Source organism: Copadichromis virginalis, linkage group LG20 (assembly GCF_057382275.1).
Source record: "Copadichromis virginalis isolate Kocher_CV1m ecotype Utaka linkage group LG20, C_Virginalis_male_GT1.1, whole genome shotgun sequence".
Taxonomy (NCBI): domain Eukaryota; kingdom Metazoa; phylum Chordata; class Actinopteri; order Cichliformes; family Cichlidae; genus Copadichromis; species Copadichromis virginalis.
Genome location: NC_140637.1, coordinates 28,228,713 through 28,249,177, shown reverse-complemented (window position 1 = coordinate 28,249,177; position 20,465 = coordinate 28,228,713). Strand labels below are relative to the sequence as shown.

Below are 20,465 nucleotides of genomic sequence, written 5' to 3'. Positions count from 1 at the left end.
TTCATGTGTCTAGTGTACTTAAATATGTGTGTGTACCTCCTGTCTGTCTCAAGGATTTGCTGTTTCAGCAGGGAAGGAATCAGTCCTATGCCTTTGCCATGCAGGAAAGTCAGCGTAAGGAAATTCCTGAGCTTCACAGTGGCAATCAGGCAGTTAAGGACCTGCCACTGAAAATGGAGCTGTATGTCAGTCACTTTCATGGCTTATTCACACTAGCACAACTGCTCTGGCATAAAAAAAAGAGGCATTCTCATTCACTCACACCAACAACCAAGCAAATTGCCCTTACTTGAAAATGGTAGAGCATGTATATTTAAGTAGCCTACCATCTGAAAGCTTACCTTGCACACGAGCAATACTCTATTAAGTCGCTGCAGGCACCACAGCAAGTGTTAAGGCAATATTCTGCTGCCTAGAGTAAACAATAAAGCTAACTGCTGATTTCCGTGCCTACGTAAGTTAGAATTTGACATTTATATGGCCCAACAAATAGTTTCAACATGCATGTAAAAGCCATCGTTGCCTCTCTTTGTGACATTTCTAATAAGTAGTAACCGTTTTGGTGGCTTTCTAGGAACAAAGAGGTAAGCTAATAGCTACTATCCTCTCCAAGTCAACTAATGCAGCTACTCGTTAAACCTTTAAATAATATACTTTCTGTTTTTAAAGAATTTTAAATTTTGAAATCAGATTTAGTTTTGTTCAGCATCTGGAAAGCAGAGCCTGAAGACCTCGAATGGGCCGGGGGCACCACCACACAACGATGTTGCGTTCAAGTGCTCATAAATACGCAATTTCAGCTTTTAAAATCCCGGTTTGCAAAAGAATTAACACAGTGTTAAATAGATATTGGTTTATTCTAAATAGGACAGTCAAACACTAAGTCAGATAGCTTTATTAATAGTATTATTTAATGACTTATAAGTTGATTTGGGTGATCAGACTTTGTAGTTTGATTTTCCCACGTTTCCCAAAGCAGCATATGACGACACCAGCAAAGCCTTGTGCGGTTGCCGCAAACCCAACGTAGAATGTCGTAAAACGTGGAGTCGGCAGAGAAGTGAAGTGCTAGTTCTATTGATATGCAAACCGTGGTAGATTTCGCAGTTGGAAATAGGTAGTGATGTTTCATTGGCTACTTTTTGACCCCAGTCGGCATGTTTTAAAACTACAATGGACGCAGCGAGGACACAGAAAATGAGCTGATCTCCAGCAAAACCACCTCGAAAATGGCTGCATACACCGCTGAAGGTAAAACAAAACAGTTGCTAAAATTCATAACTGGAAGACAAATCTATGATATCACGATTTAGCTCCAAATTATTGTAGCTATCTTGTAATCACTTTCACAGATGTACATTATGCAACGTCCTATGAAGTCGTTATTTCCTGTTTTGTGTTCTCTGCCATCCGAAGTGGCTGCAGGTCATTCTGTGGTGGTGGAGGTGAGCCCAGATATCCACATCTGTGGCTCCTGCAAAAAGCAGTACAATAATTATAAGGTCTTTCTCGCCCATAAGCAAAATGAATGTTTCCTGTCCACACCTGACACCCCAACCACTACTGCCACATCCACTCTCACAGGTAACATACTCCTCTTTCTGCTTTTGCTGTCCATAATTTGAATGAAAAATTGACTTTGCCTGTCAAATTATTTTCAGACTCCAGCACTGAGTTTATTTTTGAGGAGACCTACCAGACCTGTGTTGTGAGAGGTGTCAAAAAGATGACCAAAGCCCCAAAGACACCTTCCAAAAAACTAAAACCTGCCCTGACTTCAAAGAGACACAGCTGCTGTTTCTCAGGTTTGTGCCTCTTGCTGCTGATGAACACAGATCTTCAATCTCTAACAGGAAGAACTGCACTTCCTGCCACTCAAGCCCCATACCATTAATAGCTGTAAAAAGTATTTGCCTCCTTCACTTTCCTGTTCCATATCATCAAGCAAACTTTATTAAGTAAAATACGAAGAAAACCCAAGTATATACAAAATACAGTTTTTAAATGCTAATTTCATTTATTATTTATTAGAATAAAAAAAGCTATCCAAAGCTGCCCGTGTGAAAAGATAATCAAGCAAAGTAATCCATAAATAACAAAATTACACCCAAGAGTGCATCGATGGAGCATCCAGGGGGTCACAAAAGAACCCATCTAAGCATCTAAGGAACTCTAAGCCTTACTTACCTCAGTTAAAGCTAGTGATCATTATTCAACAATAATAAAGAGACTGTGCAAAACTTGACTTTAGGAAAATATTCTGTGGACTGTTGAGACAAAAGTTTAACTTTTTGGCAGGTTTGCATCCTGTCACAGCATTTCATAAACAACATCATACCAACAGTCAAACATGGTGGTATTGTGATGGTCTTGGGCTGCTTTACTCCTTCAGGACCTGGATGACTAGCTATAATTCAAAGAACCATGAATTCTGCTCTCTACTACAAAATCAGTTTGGCTTATGCAGCAGGACAATAATCCAAAAAACACATTGGCAAGTTCAAAATTCCATTCCAGTTTTGGAAAGTGCTGTAAAACAGCCACCGCTGACACAAAATGCTGTGCATCAGCAAAAAATTGAAAAGAGAGGCAGTAAAGTAGAACTAAAATGTACAAAATGACACAAGTAAAAACAACCATAAAAGAGTTTTATAAATGCACCCCCACAAATTTATGGGCACAAAGCATCAACAGAGTGACAAATAGGCAAAAGAAGAAGAAGAAAGAAATCGGGAACTTTTTCACAGCACTGTATTTATTTAGTACAGTGTTGATTGGACTTTTCACAAATGCAGAGGCTGCACACAATTTAAGAAAATGTTTGTTTTGTTTTTTTTACAATCTACAGGTTGCACTTTCAAGACACAGTATGGCCAAAAAGACATGGAACGGCATCTTAAAACTCACACCGGTACGCTAATGCTTTCAAAATATGTTCTTCAGTTGCAAAACCCCTTTAGAGTAAGGTTTAACCCCAGTTGTTTTTCTGTCTGCCATCCAGGTGAGAAGCCATTTGAATGTGAACTGTGCCACAAACGCTTCAGTCGGCGGGACAAGCTGAACATGCACAGCCGCTCGCACACAGGTGAGAAGCCACACAAATGTAAACACTGTCCCTATGCAGCAGCAGACAGCAGCAGCCTGAAGAAGCACCTGCGTATCCACTATGATGAACGGCCATTCAAATGCCAGATCTGTCCTTACGCCAGCCGCAACTCCAGCCAACTTACCGTGCATCTCCGCTCTCACACAGGTAGGTAGCCAAAAAAATCCAAAATTGTCAGCAGCTGTGTGACAGTTGTAGCTTAGAGACTGGTATTAAAACTGGCTTTATTTTGTTTATGTATTTATTTTCTAAGGGGATGCACCTTTTCAGTGCCAACAATGCGATGCAAAGTTCAAAATAAACTCAGACCTGAAGAGGCACATCCGGATTCACTCCGGCGAAAAGCCTTACAAATGTGACTTTTGTGAGTACTGCTGCGCCATGAAAGGAAACCTGAAATCGCACATTCAGATCAAACATGGCACGGAGAACTCCTTTCAGTGCGTGCACTGTGATTTCAAGTGTGCCAACAAGACTGCTCTGCGACAACACTTGAGAGAACACCAACCCACTCAGCCCATTCAGTGTTCCAAGTGCACTTACTCCTGCTCCAGCAAGGGGGCGCTCAAGGTCCACGAGCGGATCCACTCTGAAGACCGCCCTTTCAAATGTGACTTCTGCAACTTTGCCTCTAAGCAGCGCAGCAATCTTGTCATTCACAAGAAGAAGTGTCAGTCGGATAAGCTTGAAAAAGGCAGCGGTGGGAAAGGAGGCAGAGGTGGAGGCAAAAATTTAGGCACCGACTCTCCGAAGCCTGTCAGCTCTCGGTATCGAGCCAAACTAGATGCAGCTCGAGCCTTTTGCTGCGACTCGTGTGACGCTTCGTTTGTGAGGGAGGACTCCCTGCGGAGCCACAAAAAGCAGCATCGGGACACTCAGAGTGTGTTGCAACTCCAGCTCTCTACCCCAGCAGAAGCAGTTAACTTGGTTCCCGTTACCATGTCACAAACCAGCTCTGAGCTCGAAGTTCCTATCCCGTGTAACCCAATGCCTCCTTATAGTAATACACAGCTTAAAATCATTGTATCTCACCCGTTAGGCCAGGATAACCCCTTGCTCTCAACTGGTGGGGATGGCCAGAATAAGAGCAACATGGTCTTGCTTAGCCCAGAAAACCAGGACATGGTAGTTAACTCCATGATCCAGCAGGTCAACCTGCTGGCGCCTGTACAACCACTCGGTTCATCCCAAACCACAGAAGCCACTCTTGAACCCCAGACTGTCCTCCTGACTCAACTCAGCACCGACGATGCCAGCAACCCGCTCCACCAGGCCCTGATGCAAACGGCCATAACCGCTCAGGACTCGAGCAGCAGCACACAGACGTTCATCACCACCTGCTCTGAACTGGAGGGGCTCAATGCTTTGATCCAGGAAGGTGGCACAGAGATTACAGTGGTTACGGAAGGAAACTCTGCTTTGGTGACCACAGCACCTCTGCCTGATGTGGACATGTCCAAGCCAGCAGAGATGGTGACGGTTGAGGAGAGTGCCTTACCCTGTGAGGAAAGTGCATTACTGGTGCCAAACATCAGCCTGGGCAGCCAGAATGTGGTCATCCACGGCGTTCCACTTATAGTGTCTCCTCAGCAGAGCACGGTGGATCAGCTCTCCCCTCATGCACTCTATTCCAATTCACACACACTCGAAAGCATCCCACAGTGAACAGCGTTGTGTGTTTCTGAAAGTTAAAAAGACAGTAACTGCATCATAAGCTATTTCTCTGCTGATAGTAACTTGTAGATCTAACGGTAACCACTAAAATAGCAAGACTGTTGGCTTTGGAGGTGTCGTTTGTTTAGTCTTAACATTTTAGAATAAAACATCAATTTTAACCTTGTTTCATGCACTGTATTTTCAAGTGTTATATTTGCAGGCATCAAAAATTGAAATTAAACCATATTTCAGTTACAATATTTAATTGAAATCAGGTTTAATTTAAAGCAACATCATACAAAAAAATAAAAGAATAATTCCGCAAATTAACAAAATGTGAAAGTGACTGAATGTATTTGTATGATGTAATTTTTATGTTTGTCCATTAGGTGGCAGCAGAGTGATGAGAGTATATAATGAAACTTGCTCTGCTTTATGGAGTATTCAGACTGTAAGTGTACTGCTGCCCCGTGGTATTGATTATACATATTCTGTATGTATAGCTTTTGTTAAAAATAAATATTTTTTTCAAGCCCTCATTCTGAATCTGAAAAAGTAGATGTCAATTGTAGAAAGCATTAGGCTGCATATCAAGGTCTTAGCTTCTAAAAGGCGACTCGCATTCCCGATAGATTTTTCAATAAAGAGCCAGTTTTTTGCTTGCTGCTTTCTATTATTCTTCCTATTTTTACATTCAGACTTAAGCACTTAGTATTTGCAGAGAGCGGATGCTGCACCTGAATAGGATTCTCCTGTGTAAACACTTGACCATTGATTTCTTTCTGGTCTCTGAGCACTAATGGCTCTGCTGAAGCAGACTCTTACATTTTCTCGCTCAGCATGGCCACAAACTCAGATGAAGTGGTTTGATGGTTTAAAAAACATGTTTGCCAGCACTGTAGGTTGAGAGAGTTGGTGTCTGTTTTAGACAGGGGACTCTAGCTAGTAAGATAAGTCTTTATTGTCATTGCACAGTAAGGGTATTACTGTAGTGTGTGTGCTTTAACACTGAAAATATATGAAGGATGGCTTTTCTATAATATCCCCATACTACTAATTTTCTTGAGAAATGCTGCACTTTTTTATACCATTGTGTTTCTATAAGATACGACTGCTACTCACTTGAAGGTTTTGTCTTTTTCAAAGTGCTAGCCAAGAATTGTTTGATATGAAATGACTGCTGTGTCTGTCAATAAAGGAGCAGGAGACAGCTACCTTAGCATAAACACTGGATATGGAAAACAGCTAGCCTAGCTGGGTAAGAAAGCATAGTTACTTATTTTGTGAATTCTGCTTTGAACTGAAAATTAAGGGGGCTAATTTGAGACATCCTTATGAAAGGGTTAGGCGTATTGTTTTAGAGACTTGGGTGTATCCAAACTATGCTAATTGTGTGCTGATTGGTTTGAGTGCTAGCTTTAGCCCACATTTGCTAATAATTGTTTTACGTGTGAATGCAGTATTTGACCTATCAAATTAAAATGCTACACTTATTTTCTGTTCACGCAGGTCCTCAAACAACAAACATGGTAGAAATCTAATCGTTTGAAATATAATCCATTGTATAACCCAGGATAACTTAAAATTTCAACTTCAATTATTTCCAGTGACAGAAAAAAGCTTCCATGGATAACAGTGCTAACTTTTAATAAATATGACGCCACCACCAGATGCCACAGAAACTACTACTAAAATCTTATTCGTAGATGGTGGTTACCATGTTTGGTTTTTGTTTGTGCATTTATGTAACTTAAGCAAGCTCTTTAGATTGTTTGCTGTGCTTTTTCTACTATTTCTCTATTTTCTACCTTGAAATTAAAAGACAGATCATAATACTCATTTTGCTCCTAAATAGAAGGGAAAATCTGAAGTTAGGTTCTGTTTCTTGTATTATTTAAGCAACATAAAGCCAGCTTATAGTGAAGAATGTACCACAAAGAGAGCAGCATGCAAACACTAAATCTGCATCAGTTCTGCACTTGGGTTGCATTATGAGTGCCTGCACTCAAACTCAGATTTTTCGAACCACTCTGTGTCACCTCTTCTTCAGGTGGAACTAGGGGGGAAAAAATCCTGAAATTCCATTATGCATGAAGATGAGTGTTATGTGGGAAAACCACAAAGCACTCTGATGTATCTCTTTGATCTATTATCTAACAGACTTCCAGGCCATAATCCTAAGCACCCTTGAGGAGGACAGACCCTTTCTTTCCCCCTTCTCCTCTTCCACATGTGATGTCATAGCTGGGTTAAGTGCCTTTTCTATGGGTTACAATGTCTTAAGAGCCCTACTTGGGGAGAAGGTTTGAAGAGAGTTGTTATATTTATTTATTTTATTCTGTTTACATTTTTTGGAAAAATAGTGAATTGGTTACAGTATAAATCATACCCAATTTGGTCTGTAAGCTTGTTTTCATATTTCAAAGCTAACTAGAGTGCATTCTCTTGGCAAATCCTAAAGCTTTGCTTGCTTTTCTTTTTTTGATAAATGCTAGGATGAGTTTAAAATGAAGCTCTTCATACTGTATAGCACTTCTGTGTTCCTTCCTTCCTGTGTTTGAGATGCCAGCCTTTGAATGGGGGCCATAAATGGCTTCCCAAAAAGCAATTTCCACTCACAGCTGCTTAAAGAAATCGTAACTTGTGATGCATTCCTTCTGGACATAAATAGATCCAGAAAGGACCAGGTGATGGAAAGATGGACAACAACCAGAACAAGATGACACTTTGGCAAAAAACTGCCGGTGCTCTAAATAGTGTGAAAATGGTAGTAAAATAAACCTAAATGAATTGAGTTTGTCCACTTCTGTCATCAGAGGTAGCTATTAATCAGCCACCGAGTCCAAACAGTTTTTCATTCCTTCAGATACAATCTGTCCCTCGGTTCAACAGTGCATATTTGACCTTTGGTTTGTTTGCACACAATTTGCAATCCCATCAGTAAATGGCATTGAATGCCTTAATGAAATTAACTGATTGGCGAAGTATTGATATGGATTTGTTTTTCCGATGCAGGCATCTTCTGGCTGTGACACTATTGACATCTTAAGTGAATTTTGATTTCTTAGTGCACTGGAGGCTTTTATCTTGTCTGTGTTCAATTCTTTTTGTCTTTCTGATAGAAATTCATGATGAAAGCGGTATGTGATCAGCCAAGGGACAAAAAGACACCTCAATTTGCTTTTCTGAATGCAATGTGATTATTTGCTGAGACATTATTAGGCTATTGTAGCGTCTACGAGAGGAATCGATAGTATCACTTTAGGGCAAACTCTGGATTTAAAATGACTTTGCCTCTGTGGGTGGTTGTATATTTCACGCTGCATGTTTGTTCTTCTTTAATGAACTCGGGCACAATTCAAAGCTGCTCAAATTTGTTCCTGTGATTCTTGAGTTTTTCACACTCTCTCAAAGCTTTGACACTATTTTGTGGTATTTATTTAGCATTTGAGTGTTTGGGGTGTTGTTTTTGTCTTTTGTCGTCTATCTTGGGCTGTCAGGAAGCATTACTCTGACAGGCCCTTTTGTTGTTGTTACTTTAAGATTGAAAGCAGAGTTTAAAACCAGTCCTCGGGGTGGGGGCAGCAAAATAAGTATAATTTTGAGCCAATAGGCATGGCTTCAGTGGGAGCACAAGAGCCCATAAAAGTCCTTTAGTGGACAAAAGAATGCTACAGTATCTCCTGCTCTTCAACACAGAGCCAGTGCCTTTTAAAATAATGTCTTTTATTCCTCTGTGACAATGTGGGCTTCACCGTTTTGCAGCGATAGCTGCACGTAATCTTGTGAATGCAAATAACCCGGCTATCAGCTTTTGTGATTCAGGAACAAAGACATTTAGCTATTGTTTTCCTGTCTTGTTTCTGTGCCGCTAACCCTATACAAATGCATGTTTTAATGATTTTGGCCGTGCACATCAGTGCCATATATTCAAAGGGAAACAAGCACTCAGTTGTTTTCTTTTATTCCATATATGGTCGGATGCAGGTTTTGCTGGGAACCCGAGCCAAGTGTTAGTCTTGGGCCATCAGGTTTGGCTCTGCGCAGATATGGGATTTGTTTTTTTATGCTCGGTTTTGCGACAACCTTTGATCATTCTCATATGTCAGCATGTTGCTTTGTGTGTTCTCTGTCCGCATAGTCTCATAGTTTGCAGAGCAGCACAGTCAGTTTTTGTGTGCTTCAACATTTGTTTTCATCAGACTGCCTTTATACGGTGATTTGATTGTTGTTAAGCATTCCATAATTGCAGTCATAGTAAGTTTGATAATAAGAGTATTTGTACAATTACTGATGTGTTTATTATAAGGACACACTGGTTGTTAGTCCCTGGTAGGAGTTGCTTTTTACACATGTGGCTTTTGAATCAATACTTATGTGTTAACTGTGAATATTGTCCTCAAAGAAGGAACAAAACTGTTGCATAAGCAAACAAACCTATTTACAATTTTAGAAATTCCATTGGTTCTCAGCAGATGCCTATGAGCAAGCAAAATATTTTCTCTGTTCACGCATGCCTTATCCTAAAACAACAAACACGATGGAAATCTAATCTTTTGACATACAAGCCATTGTTGTGTGTGCGTGTGCGCGCACATGCTTGTGTATGCGCTTAAGTCTTTGTTTACCATGTGTGCTTTCAGAGTGCTTAATGCGCACAGATACTGCTGCCTCAATAATTCTTACACAATGGGAAACACTGAAGCCTTTGGTGGATCTGAAACACTTCACCTGAGAAATGTGGGGGTTTTAAAACTGCATCCCCGTCAAAAATCTCCCCAGTTTTTATTCTTTTTGTGTGTTTGATGTATTTTACTTAATTAAAACATTTTCTTTTTAATGAACTGCAGAAATACTTTTATATTTCTAAATCTGTTGTGGTGGCCCTACATACATTTATTGCATCCTACCTATAATTTCTTCAGTGTATCTTGTTTGTGTAATAATCATTGTTGATCATTTACTGCACTGCAGGAGTCACTGGCAGAGCCATAGAAATGTTTGAGATGCTCAGGAATGGAATGGTGAAGAGATGAAGGGTAAGATTTAGACTCTTTACTAGTATTAATATTACAATTAATACGATAGAGAAGAAGACATTTCCAGTTTTACTGTTACTAGTGAAAAAGCTTTGGTGAACTGGGGATGGCCAGCCTTTTTTAACCTTTAAATAAAGTTGTCTTTGTGCCACCATAATGTCCACCCAACCCCATGGAAAGTCATAGCCTGTCCATATTTGATGTTTGTTTGACCCCATAAGGGCACGAACCTTGGCTAATCCTTCATCTGAGGACAAAGCTTATGTTTGCAGTGACATCATAAATGCCTGCTCAGAGAAAACAATGGCTGATGAATTTAGCTGGAGTCCAGCACACTGGACAGCAGTGACACAGAGCCGTTGGCCGAAACTTCCAGTGTCATAGAAATGTTTCAAACAATGACCAACACCTTGGCCAAACATGCAGAGTACTCCCAAAACGAGGGGAGCTGTAGTCTGAAGAGATCAAAATGCTGTGGTTGTTTTAGGGACAGTGGCAGGGAGAGCCTGAGCACGGCTGGGATCATCAGGTTATAACACCAAGTGTTTATATGAATCTTTGTGACTGTTGGAGACAGTCAGGGATGGGGCACTGCTCCTGGGGGAAGAAAGACACTTTGTTTTTATAGGCTGCCTGGAATGTGTTGAGGACTCTGGACATCTGCTTTATTAGCATATGTGAATCTACCCCCAGCTATGTATCTCCTGGTGGTCTGATAATGGATCTTACTGTTACTGATAAATGTAAATACAGACTAGGATGCCTGGTTTGCGTTTTTTGCGCCGTTTAATTAATGGCTTTATTTTCATAATAATGTTTAGACATTTACATTCGAACCCCTGACTAAAGCATAGGAGGCAGGCTTTGTGAAATTCATGCTTTTTTGAATGGAAGTTGGGTTTTTTCCCCCCTGTTTTCTCAGTTGCACTACTTTGCTGTTTCAGTCTGGCTCTCCTGCAGCTTATTGGTGTGAAAATTCCTCAGAAGCATTCTCAGAGTCATTCTCGGGTCGTTACAGATGCACCCCACCCATGCACTCATACCGGCTCGTGGATTACCATTTTCTTTGTTAAGCTAATTGCATTGCATTGTGTCTGTTTAAAAATCAAGCAGGGGGTATGTGAGCCTATGAATGAATGCACAAGGACTTATGGATGAGATGTATTTTCTTCACATGTAAATTAAATAATTGGCATTGTTGGATATGATTTTTAAAATGACTAATCGATTAGTTACATATTTTTTTCTTGCAGTTCTCTGCTCGAACTCGATTGTATTACCCTGTTATGAAGTCGACTCGGGTTGTTTCCTGCTACCACGTCTTCATGACAGAAAATTAATTAGTTTATGAATAATGCACCATTTCGTTTGCGATAAAGATCATGTGGCAAAGTGCCTTCAGACAGATATCATCTATTAAATAAACCAGGCTCGTGTAACCTAACACCTTGTGGGGAATGCACTCAATCAAGCCTATTGTTTCTGTTCACATACAGTTCCTTCTGTGAGATAAGTCTGACCTGGCCACGGAGATAACAACAATGCCCTAAAAGCACTGATGAGGCATTGACTGTCAGCGCCACAGTTAGCAAGATTTCCACCCAGATTCATACGCAATTCAGGTTAGGCAAGCAGCTGCGGTCATCAGAGGTGCATTAAATTAACTTAATAAATAATACAGGGAAAGTAAGCCATTGTTGCTAATATCACATTATCCCAGACTAATATTCAGACTCTTAGTCAGGATGTAATTTAGTGAGCTGGTGCCTGTGGTGTGATTCATGCAGCAATTTGATCATGCCACCATTTGAATAGGCAGCATAAATATTATGGCACAGAGGATGTGAGTCAGGACAGAGAATCCAGTTCACTGGGCCATTACTTGAGTTGAAAGGAAAAAGAGGAAGTTGGTTTGAAGATTTGTCACCATCAGATCTCTCTGTTTTAGAAAGGGGGTTGGCTCAACAAAGCTCAGGAATGTGAAGAAAGATCTGGGTGTTGGGAATGTTTGTTCCCATAAATAGGAGCGACTAGTCGCCAGTTTCTGGGTGGGAAGAACAGCTAATAATACTATTCCAGCTGCATTATTATAGCTCCATTATTAACTGATATAATACAGAGAATTTTAATTTAATTTACATAAAATATATAAATAAAATGATTTCATAATGTGGGACAAAATAGTGGTGCCAGTATTTGGTGGTTCCAATCAACTTTCTTTATTTCTAACAAAACCTGCTTCAAATGCCTGAATATGCATTATGTTTATCTTGATCAGCAGGTTTAGTCTGTTGCCACAAATCTGCAGTGCAACAGGTTAATCAAAACTGACCCTTTGTTTCGTGTCATCCTCCTAAAATGCAGATGTGGTTGTCTTGTTGTATGATTTTGGACCTAAATTCCTGCTAGAAGCTCCTTTGAGGCAGTTGTCCATGCTCAGCCACTCATCACTGGTGGTGGTTGATGTATCCATCTGTGCCAGCAAAGGGGAGCTAATCCCTGACAACTGCACGCCTCTGACACCATGTCTGTTGCACTGCTGGTTGTGCGATACAATAGCTTCTCCTCTTTTGTCCTTGAAATTGTTTTAATTAGCACCACAGCAGGGAGAAGTCGAAAACATAAGATTGAGACAGTAGGATGGACAAAAGTACACAAGTATGATAGTACAGTATTGCAAATGACAGTCAGTGATATAATTGAAAAGGTGAGTGATGTGAAAGCAGCAGTGAATCAACTTCAAATATTATAAAAGCATCTAAATGTTTATGGATAACTGAAACTTCCAAAGCACACCATGCCTTTTTAAATCATAGTTAATTATGCTTATTTTAAAATCAGCTACTCTTCCTAATAAAAATTATGACTTTTAGTATATTTTATTTACTTATTGTTCCATTAGAAGTATCGTCCTGTAGTTGAATAGCCAGAGACTAATTTAAGTGCGCATTAATGAGTATTTCATGAGCGATACACCCACTAGAAAGTTTTAAAAAGCAAATTACTTTAAAACTCTAGAACCTGTTATGCTTGCTAAACCATGCTTAACAAGTGCAATGTAGGTAGATGTGTGCATGTGGGGGTGTGTGTGAACATGCATGTGTAGGCTGAGATAAGCCACAGCCTCATGCGATCACACTTGTTCCACCACCGAGACTTGGTGGACCTCCCAGCAGCCGACGAGAGGTGCGCATGATCCGAGAGGATCATGTGACCTCTAAAATGCCGCAATAATCCAATATCCATGTCTGTTAGTTGTGCGCGTCACTTTCTGTTGGAAAGTTAATGCTCTGAATCTTTGTGGAATGCCAGCCTACGTGTTAACTTTAGATATCGATAAGGAGAAGACGGGGTCGTCATTTTAGGGCAAAGGTTGCCTTTAGTTTCTGTAGATTAAAATGGAGGTTGAAAAACTTAGATTGGCCATTTATGTAAATACTCAACCCCCCCCTCCCAGTTTCTGCTCTCCCAAGTCAAACACCCATCCCCCTCAGACTCTCCTCTTCTCCTTGCCCCATGAGAGGCGAGATGGTGGAGGGGGAAGAGAGACAGAGATCCCAAACCATCTGAATCCCTTTTAACTAAGTGGACTGAGAGCAGTAGGGCAATTATTCCACCATGATGCATTCCTTTTCAAAAGAGGATGCCATCACCGTGCAACAAATGGAATGCAAGCTGTGTTATGGCCAGTGAAGGAATGCCACATCCAACTCACAGAAAAGTACATGAAAGAAAACATTAAATCAGGTGCTTTAAAAAAACTATATAAGTTGAAGCGTTCTATAAATTTATTAGGACCACAATATAAAAACAGAACAAAACATGTAAAGCAAAAGACATTACTTGAAGTTAAGTAGTATTTATTATGCAGAATCTCCTCAGTCGGGATGCTGCTGATGTTAGCAAAAACAAATATCAATCAATCAATCAATTATGATTGGTTAAGATGGAGCACAACTAAAATGCTTGTTACAAGTAACTACAGTTCCTTTTAACCAATATGGTCGACTAAAAAGTAAGATGTTTTCCCTGAAACACTGCAAAAACAAGTGTAAAATAGATCAAATAGTGACATTTGAGTGAAAATCAAGTATATGGATAATAACTAAAAAAAAATAAAACTTCTGTATAGACAACCACAGTCTGTAAATTAGGTAACAGTTACAATGGCTCAGATTGCTTTGTAACTGATTAATTCATGTTTAAAGCATATTTCAATAGATTCTCCCATGTTCAGAGCATGAATGCTTCGATAAACAGTGTGTGGTTTGTGGTAGCTGACCACAAGCTGTTAGTTTTCCTGAGATTTGATTATCTATCACTTACATTGTAGGCCAATTTCCTCCAACTATAAACACAGGCTTAATGATGAAAAATACAGCTGTGTGGTGTTTGAATGGAGAAGCCTACAATTAACTAAGATTAATAACAGTGTGCTGTGATGGAGCCCCCCCCCCCTCATACTCGGACCCTCAGGCAAAAGTTCTGTGAGAAAAATTTTCTCATTTTCAGTCGCAGCGTCAAAAGGGATGTGTTTTTTAAAGGTTTGCCGATTTGTCTGTTTGGAATTTGAAGGCTTTATTTTTCTATTTCTGTCAATTTTAAACTTTATTTTACAGAAAATATAAGAAAAAAAGGCAATTTTTTTATGATAAATCATTTATTAACGCCTCAAAGCAATGTTTGCTTTTGTAGTTTATTATTGTTTTATTTATAATAACAATGCTGTTAATTCTTTAAGAAGATATAATAAAAAATTATACACTTTGTGGTCATTAAAGATATGATTTTAGTCTGGCGGGGGTTCTTTTCCCATACCCCACCTGTAGATTGTGCACCGCTGATTACTCCAGACACCCTTTCCAGGTCTACTTCTTCAGTGTTTAATGGAGCTCATCGTCCCCTACTAATTCTCTCACCATTTCCCCTGAAACTGGACACTCTGCCACATGTATCATCCAATAGCACCTTTCTTAGGAAGTGACTGGAGCATGGAGTGAGAGCTTTAGCACTTCTTTTAAAGAGTAAGACAATAGGAACAAGACAAATTTCCAACTGAGCAGCTGTGTGGTGGAAAACACTTGCCTTTGTGTAGTCCTTCCCACAGTCGCATAGGGGCTGTCATATGCTCAGCATTTGCTCAACTTTTTTAATGGGTTTTTGAATGCATGTGGGGTGAAACCAAACACATCCTTAGATGTGTGAAAGTCGCAGGGTATAAAGACAGATGTATGAATGCTCAGTTCCTATTCTCCCACCTCATCTCTGTAATGATTTAGTGCCTGTTTAAGAAGAATCGCCTTTTTTGTCATATAGCCACAGATGTTTCCGCCCATCTGTCTTTTATTTATGGCTGATAAAGCAGTATATTTACATTCATCCTTACAGAGTTAGATGACAGTAGTACATTTGTAAATAACAGTGCTTTGTATCTATATGCTAAATTGCTAGCTTGGTTCAGATCTGTAGGAAGAAACAATGTGTCTTTGTATGTGACCTCATTGTTCCTTGGTTGAACCTAAGTCCATCTGAAAGCCTCACCACTAAACAGCCATCTTGGTAATTCCTCCAGGTATTTATTTAGAATATTTTTTTATTGTTAGGGAAAATCAGCCGCTCTTTCATAATCTCAATTCTTTATTTAGCAGTGACAGCTATTGAACGTGACACGCGAAATGAACGCAAATTAAATTTCATTTAATGATAAAAATGAAAATCAAGCGTTAGGATTTATAATATATACTATATATTATTTCAAAAAGCTTTAAATGTTTGGAGGGTTTTTTTAAATATACCTTGCTAGTTTTAATTATTTTTGCTAGCGTTAGCTGACAACCATCTTCTCTAAATGGGTCACTAATGTCTTCAAAAACAAAAACAAAAATGTAGTGGCTTCCTTTTGGGCATTTCATAGTGGCCAAAATGCCCCAAAGGGCTTTAAAACAGCAGTTGAGGGTGCTTGTTTAGCTCATTGGGTTGAGCAGATTGCATAGATATGCTATAAGTCTGAGGTACCTGGGTTCAACTCCATACCAAGGCCAATCTGCTGTGTTTTTCCCCTGGTCTTTCTCACAGTTTTACTATTTCTTCCCCACTGTCAGCCATCAAAATACAGGCTTTAAAAACAGCTGTGAGGTTAATATGGTCTGGAAGTGTAGCTGGTCATTCTACTGGTCATTAGATTACAGGTGCTAACCCTGGTTACGACCCCAACTTCCACAATTATTCAGTGATATCTCAGTGGCTAAATGCCATCTTTTATATGCAGTTTGTTTGTTTACTTTGCTTTAACCGTTGGAGAGACTCAGCCAAACATATTTCTTTCTTTGTATTCATGCTAAGCTATGATTTATGCCGTAGCCTCATATTAACCTTACAAACATGAGTCAAACATTCAATAGTTGAGCAAGAAATCAAAATGTGTCCAATTTTAAGTTTGCAAATGGGAAACAGTAGCTTGAAATCTCTGCAGTCTGTGTATGAAACTTCCCAGTGTCTGCGTCGTGTTAGCAGGCAGTTTCTGTGTGTTGACACACAGAAAGCAGTCAGTTAAATGCGTCTGCGAGATAACTCCAGTCCGAGCCTTTCATCCTCTGGACATTTGGACGGAGGCTCAGACAGGTCAGGGTTAATGACAGGCTGTCAGTGCACCTTTAATGTACTACGTGTTGAGTAAAGGCCGTTTTCTCATCCGCACATAGATAATGGTTTTGAAAAGAAAAAGGTCAACACTGATAAATAACTGGATTTTGATCATCAAATATTGATGAAAAACAAATGATTCATGTCCCAACCTACACTACCCAGGTGAGTTCATATTTCATATCAGTGTAACAGACCTCTCATCTGTCCTGAAAAACATTTCCTTTAGGGAAGTCTGACTGTAATGGAATACTAGTAAAAAACAGAAGAATGTGCTTTAATTTGTCAAGGGGATCTGAGCTGACAACTTTAGTAAAGTCCACTATAACAACCTTCCAGGGCCCCTGACCTAGGGAGGGAGTGACCCCTGACCTTATTTGGGCCTCTTTTATGAGGACTTTTTTGGCTGAGCCAGATGGCTAAACTATCAAAGGGTTTTTTATGAGAAAAATCTGCAGGCAAGGGTGGAGTAGTATATTTATCTCATTGTCTGGAGGACCAAGCCTCTGTAACTTCCGACTAGATCGGGTAGAAAGAGTTGAAGACGAGTTACATAGCAGAGTGTGCACGTGGGAACCTACGCACTATCGATGAGCATACAAAATATGAATTTGTAATTATTGAACGTGAGCTCCATTCTCATGTTTTAAGCCACTGGAGGTGGTTCATTAGACATACTTTTATATTTATCTGAAAAACATATTCATGCACACAGCATCCAACTATACAGAGCGATGTGTTTGCAAGATATTTAACTGTCTGGTCTAAAATTTATTATTAGCAATTTCTTGTTTACTCAGTCATCCAGTCTGCAACCAATGCAAACAGCAGCAGCAAGCAAGGAAAAACGACTCAGCAGCTCAAACAACCTGCTGTCAAATAGCGACCGGCAGCAGAATGAAATGAACAGCCTGTTGTTGAAAGAAGCTGCTGCTCTTCTGAAACTTTTTACAAGTAATGCAAAACTTGTGTATGGACACATGTTGTAATGAATCCGATGTGTTGTTTACTAAAGATCAAAAATGTGTAGAAAGCAGGGGAATTTGCATGTTTGGGGAAGGGAAGAGTTGTGTGTCCCAGGGTCACTATAACTTGCTCTGCTCACATCACTCATGTTGCATCTTTATGAGCGATGGCCTGTTTTGTTGGATTGAGTTTCTGGGGAAGCATTTAGGGCCCGTCTATGAGCTGTGCAATACAGGAATAGATTCAATATTCCAGTAAATGTTTGACGGGACGTGAGCTGTGCATAATCCGGAGCACGTGCTTGTACGTGCATGAATCGGACTTGAAGCTAATCATAACAAAGCTACTTTATGTGTATAGTTACACAGGTGAAAATCCCACTCAGTAGCGCCTTCTTATACGCTTGGGTCGCACAGCTGTTGTAAGCATTACCAGTTTGTTGTTCTCTACAGAAACAAACTCAGCTGTTCCCTCTGAGCCCACTCATCATCATCTTTGGACTTCTGTATAGACAGAGGCACAAAAAAAAGTAGACACATGTATCTAATGATTAGTAAGAAAAAAAAAACAGGAGTTTTAAAATAGATCTGAGACCAGATTAGTCATGTATATTCAATTAAAATATAATTTGAAGGATTTATATATACGCATTCACAATTGTTCCCAGATTCAAGATGAATTATTTATGAATTAACATCACTAATGAATCATTTATGTTATCAATTTTTATAACAAGGGTAACCTAAGCTGTGGTTTGCCTGGTTGTTTTAATGTGGCCATACCTTCCCTTGATTGCACTCAGGGGTCGAGTGAGATCTAAAGTAACTGGAAGCAGTTAAAATAATAGGAGCTTACCATGTGTTTGAGGTTATAAGAAGAGGAGGAATGGCCTCTTTACACAGAACAGCCACACTGAGGACTGCTGATGTTTACTTCAACATTTGGAGGACCTGGAGAGTGTGAATGATAAAAGTTTCTTTAAAGGGTTTTCATCAGGCAGGTCAAATCACAGTGCTGCATTACTTTGCATTGTATCCTGCCTCTTTGTGTTAATTTTGCATTATCAAAAAGCTAAAATCAAGTAGTCAATAACAATGACAACAGCTGAAAAGCAGCCGCTGCAAACAGAAGAAAATCGAAGCAGTTTTGGTTATTTTCCTCTGTCAGACAACAACTCAGCACATGTACACACCCACCTGCATTCAAAAATAGTCATTCTTACATAGATTCCACATAAGCTGTCTCCTCCCATTTTCATTCACAAAGAGAAGCGTGGTGGTGGTGGGGGGTAGGGAGGCGGGGCTAATCTTTTTCCAAATTTGTATGAGTCACTGAAAGAGCACAACAGGCATGTGCCATGTGCTGCAGAGAATGCCACTTGTTTTCCAGCTACAGTGGGAAAAAAATCACTTAAAGTTTGACTGAAACTGTTCACCATACAGACGTTTTTCACTTAGGCGTCCTTTCAGTTTAGTTCTTCGCCATTTTGACTTCACAGTTTGATTTGTGTGTCTTGCAAATGAGCTAGAAACCAGATTTATGGGGGGGATCCTTCACCTTAAGAGGTTTTTTTTCTCCTAGTTTCACTGTTAAATCTCCTAAAGTTTAGAACACAAAGACCCCTCGGCGCTGACCAGCCCACCCCGCAGATGGCCAGAGGATCAGAGACTGTCAGCACGCTTAAACGAGCCAAGAGTCGAGGTTCCAGCCCTGCGGGGAGGACGGAGCATGAATGGGGTATTTCCACCAACTTCTATAGCCCCCCGCTGGGCATTTGTAAAATGATTTGTGGCAAATTTGTTTAATCAATATGGATGCGGGGGAAGTCTAAAGTCTTTCTTTTGCCTTCTTTTCCTGCCTGTAAATGCATCATTGGTCACTACCTATGATGACGACAAGATTACTTTCTGTTTATCTGTGCTTGCATGTGTGTGTGTGTGTGTGCATGTGAATGCTAAATAGAAGCATACCTGAGAGAAAGCACTTATTTATCAGTAGTTAACTGGATAGGGCAGGGATTCAAACAAGCAATGCAAGTTTGAGTGCTTCATTGCAGAGAGTTTCTTTTTAAAACATCTATTGAATGTTTGTTCTGAAAGAAAAATCCACTTTCATGTGCTCTAGCTGAATTTTATCGTTTTCCCCTCCTTTTAAGTTGTATTTGTATGAATCAATAAAGTAATTAGTGTGATACGCTGCAAAGGTTGGAATGCAGCTTGAGAAAATTTTGTCAATAATTCGTGGAAAAAATAAATAAAACTGATGTCGAGAGCTTAATAAGCCCTGTTAATAATAAATCCTGTTTTTAGATTTGGGAGTTTTATTTATATTAGGAGTCACCAGCTTTGGGATCTTTTATGTGACTCTACTAAGCACTGTATTCGGTCTGCATGGTGTCTTTGCAGACACGCAGGTGGCTTCGATCCAATTCTTCCAAGGCTGCTGTCTAGAAATCAAAAGACAAAGGCACTATAGGGTTTTCTCCTTTCTATCCAGCTTTTAATTTACAGTTTTGCTTGTTAAAGAGTAACCCCACCCCTTTTCTCTCTATACTTCAAACAATTCCTTATATTACAGGAGAGAGTGAGGCTGTTTACATCCCTCGAATTCATTGTTTTTGCTAGAGGAAACATTAAAAAGTAATTGTACCATAAAATGTATACATTCAGTCTGAGAATAATAGATACCGTGACCTATGTCCTGCATTTTATCCTGGATCCTATGCAAAGTTATTATTCACAGCCCTTTTCAGATGCCTGTTACTGACTCTTCCTCTAAATTGTTTGCCATTATAAACCTTGCAAAGCTCATAAGACCATTTGTCACACACCTTTCAACTCCACTGACTCGAATGAATTCAGCACACTCTCCAAATGTTTCTTTTTTTTTTCAAACTTTCTATCTAAACTGTCACAGCAGAGCTTACCACACCACAGCCCCTCCACAGATGTTGGCAGAATTCCTAATTTTATTCTCTTTCTCTCAGCCTGTCAGTTTTGAAAGGGGGAAGCAGGACAGAAAATAATCAGCAGAACATCCCATAAGTCTCTATGTGA

At 39.8% G+C, this 20,465-nt stretch overlaps 2 protein-coding genes across 2 annotated transcripts in view; both read left to right on the top strand.

Moving 5' to 3' along the window:
• The first annotated feature begins 905 nt into the window (after positions 1–905).
• Positions 906–5,301, top strand: zfp64 (zinc finger protein 64 homolog (mouse)). Its single transcript, XM_085444502.1, has 6 exons — positions 906–1,251; positions 1,417–1,584; positions 1,662–1,805; positions 2,849–2,911; positions 3,002–3,253; positions 3,360–5,301. Exons 1-6 carry the CDS (start codon positions 1,230–1,232, stop codon positions 4,769–4,771), a joined length of 2,061 nt encoding a protein of 686 aa, XP_085300628.1. The 5' UTR covers positions 906–1,229; the 3' UTR covers positions 4,772–5,301.
• Positions 5,302–5,837: 536 nt separating this feature from the next.
• The window catches only part of atp9a (ATPase phospholipid transporting 9A), a 67,769-nt gene continuing 53,141 nt past the window's right edge, over positions 5,838–20,465 (top strand). Inside the window, exon 1 of the mRNA XM_085444498.1 lies at positions 5,838–6,020. The gene's annotated coding sequence lies outside the window, so the exon portion shown is untranslated. The remainder of the gene's footprint in view (positions 6,021–20,465) is intronic.

Bases quoted from the DNA above. Each gene is read 5' to 3' on its own strand.
- zfp64 (XM_085444502.1), top strand. From the start codon at position 1,230: ATGGCTGCATACACCGCTGAAG. The intron at 1,585-1,661 runs GTAACATACTCC...AATTATTTTCAG, and splicing joins TGCCACATCCACTCTCACAG to ACTCCAGCACTGAGTTTATT. The intron at 3,254-3,359 runs GTAGGTAGCCAA...TTATTTTCTAAG, and splicing joins GCATCTCCGCTCTCACACAG to GGGATGCACCTTTTCAGTGC.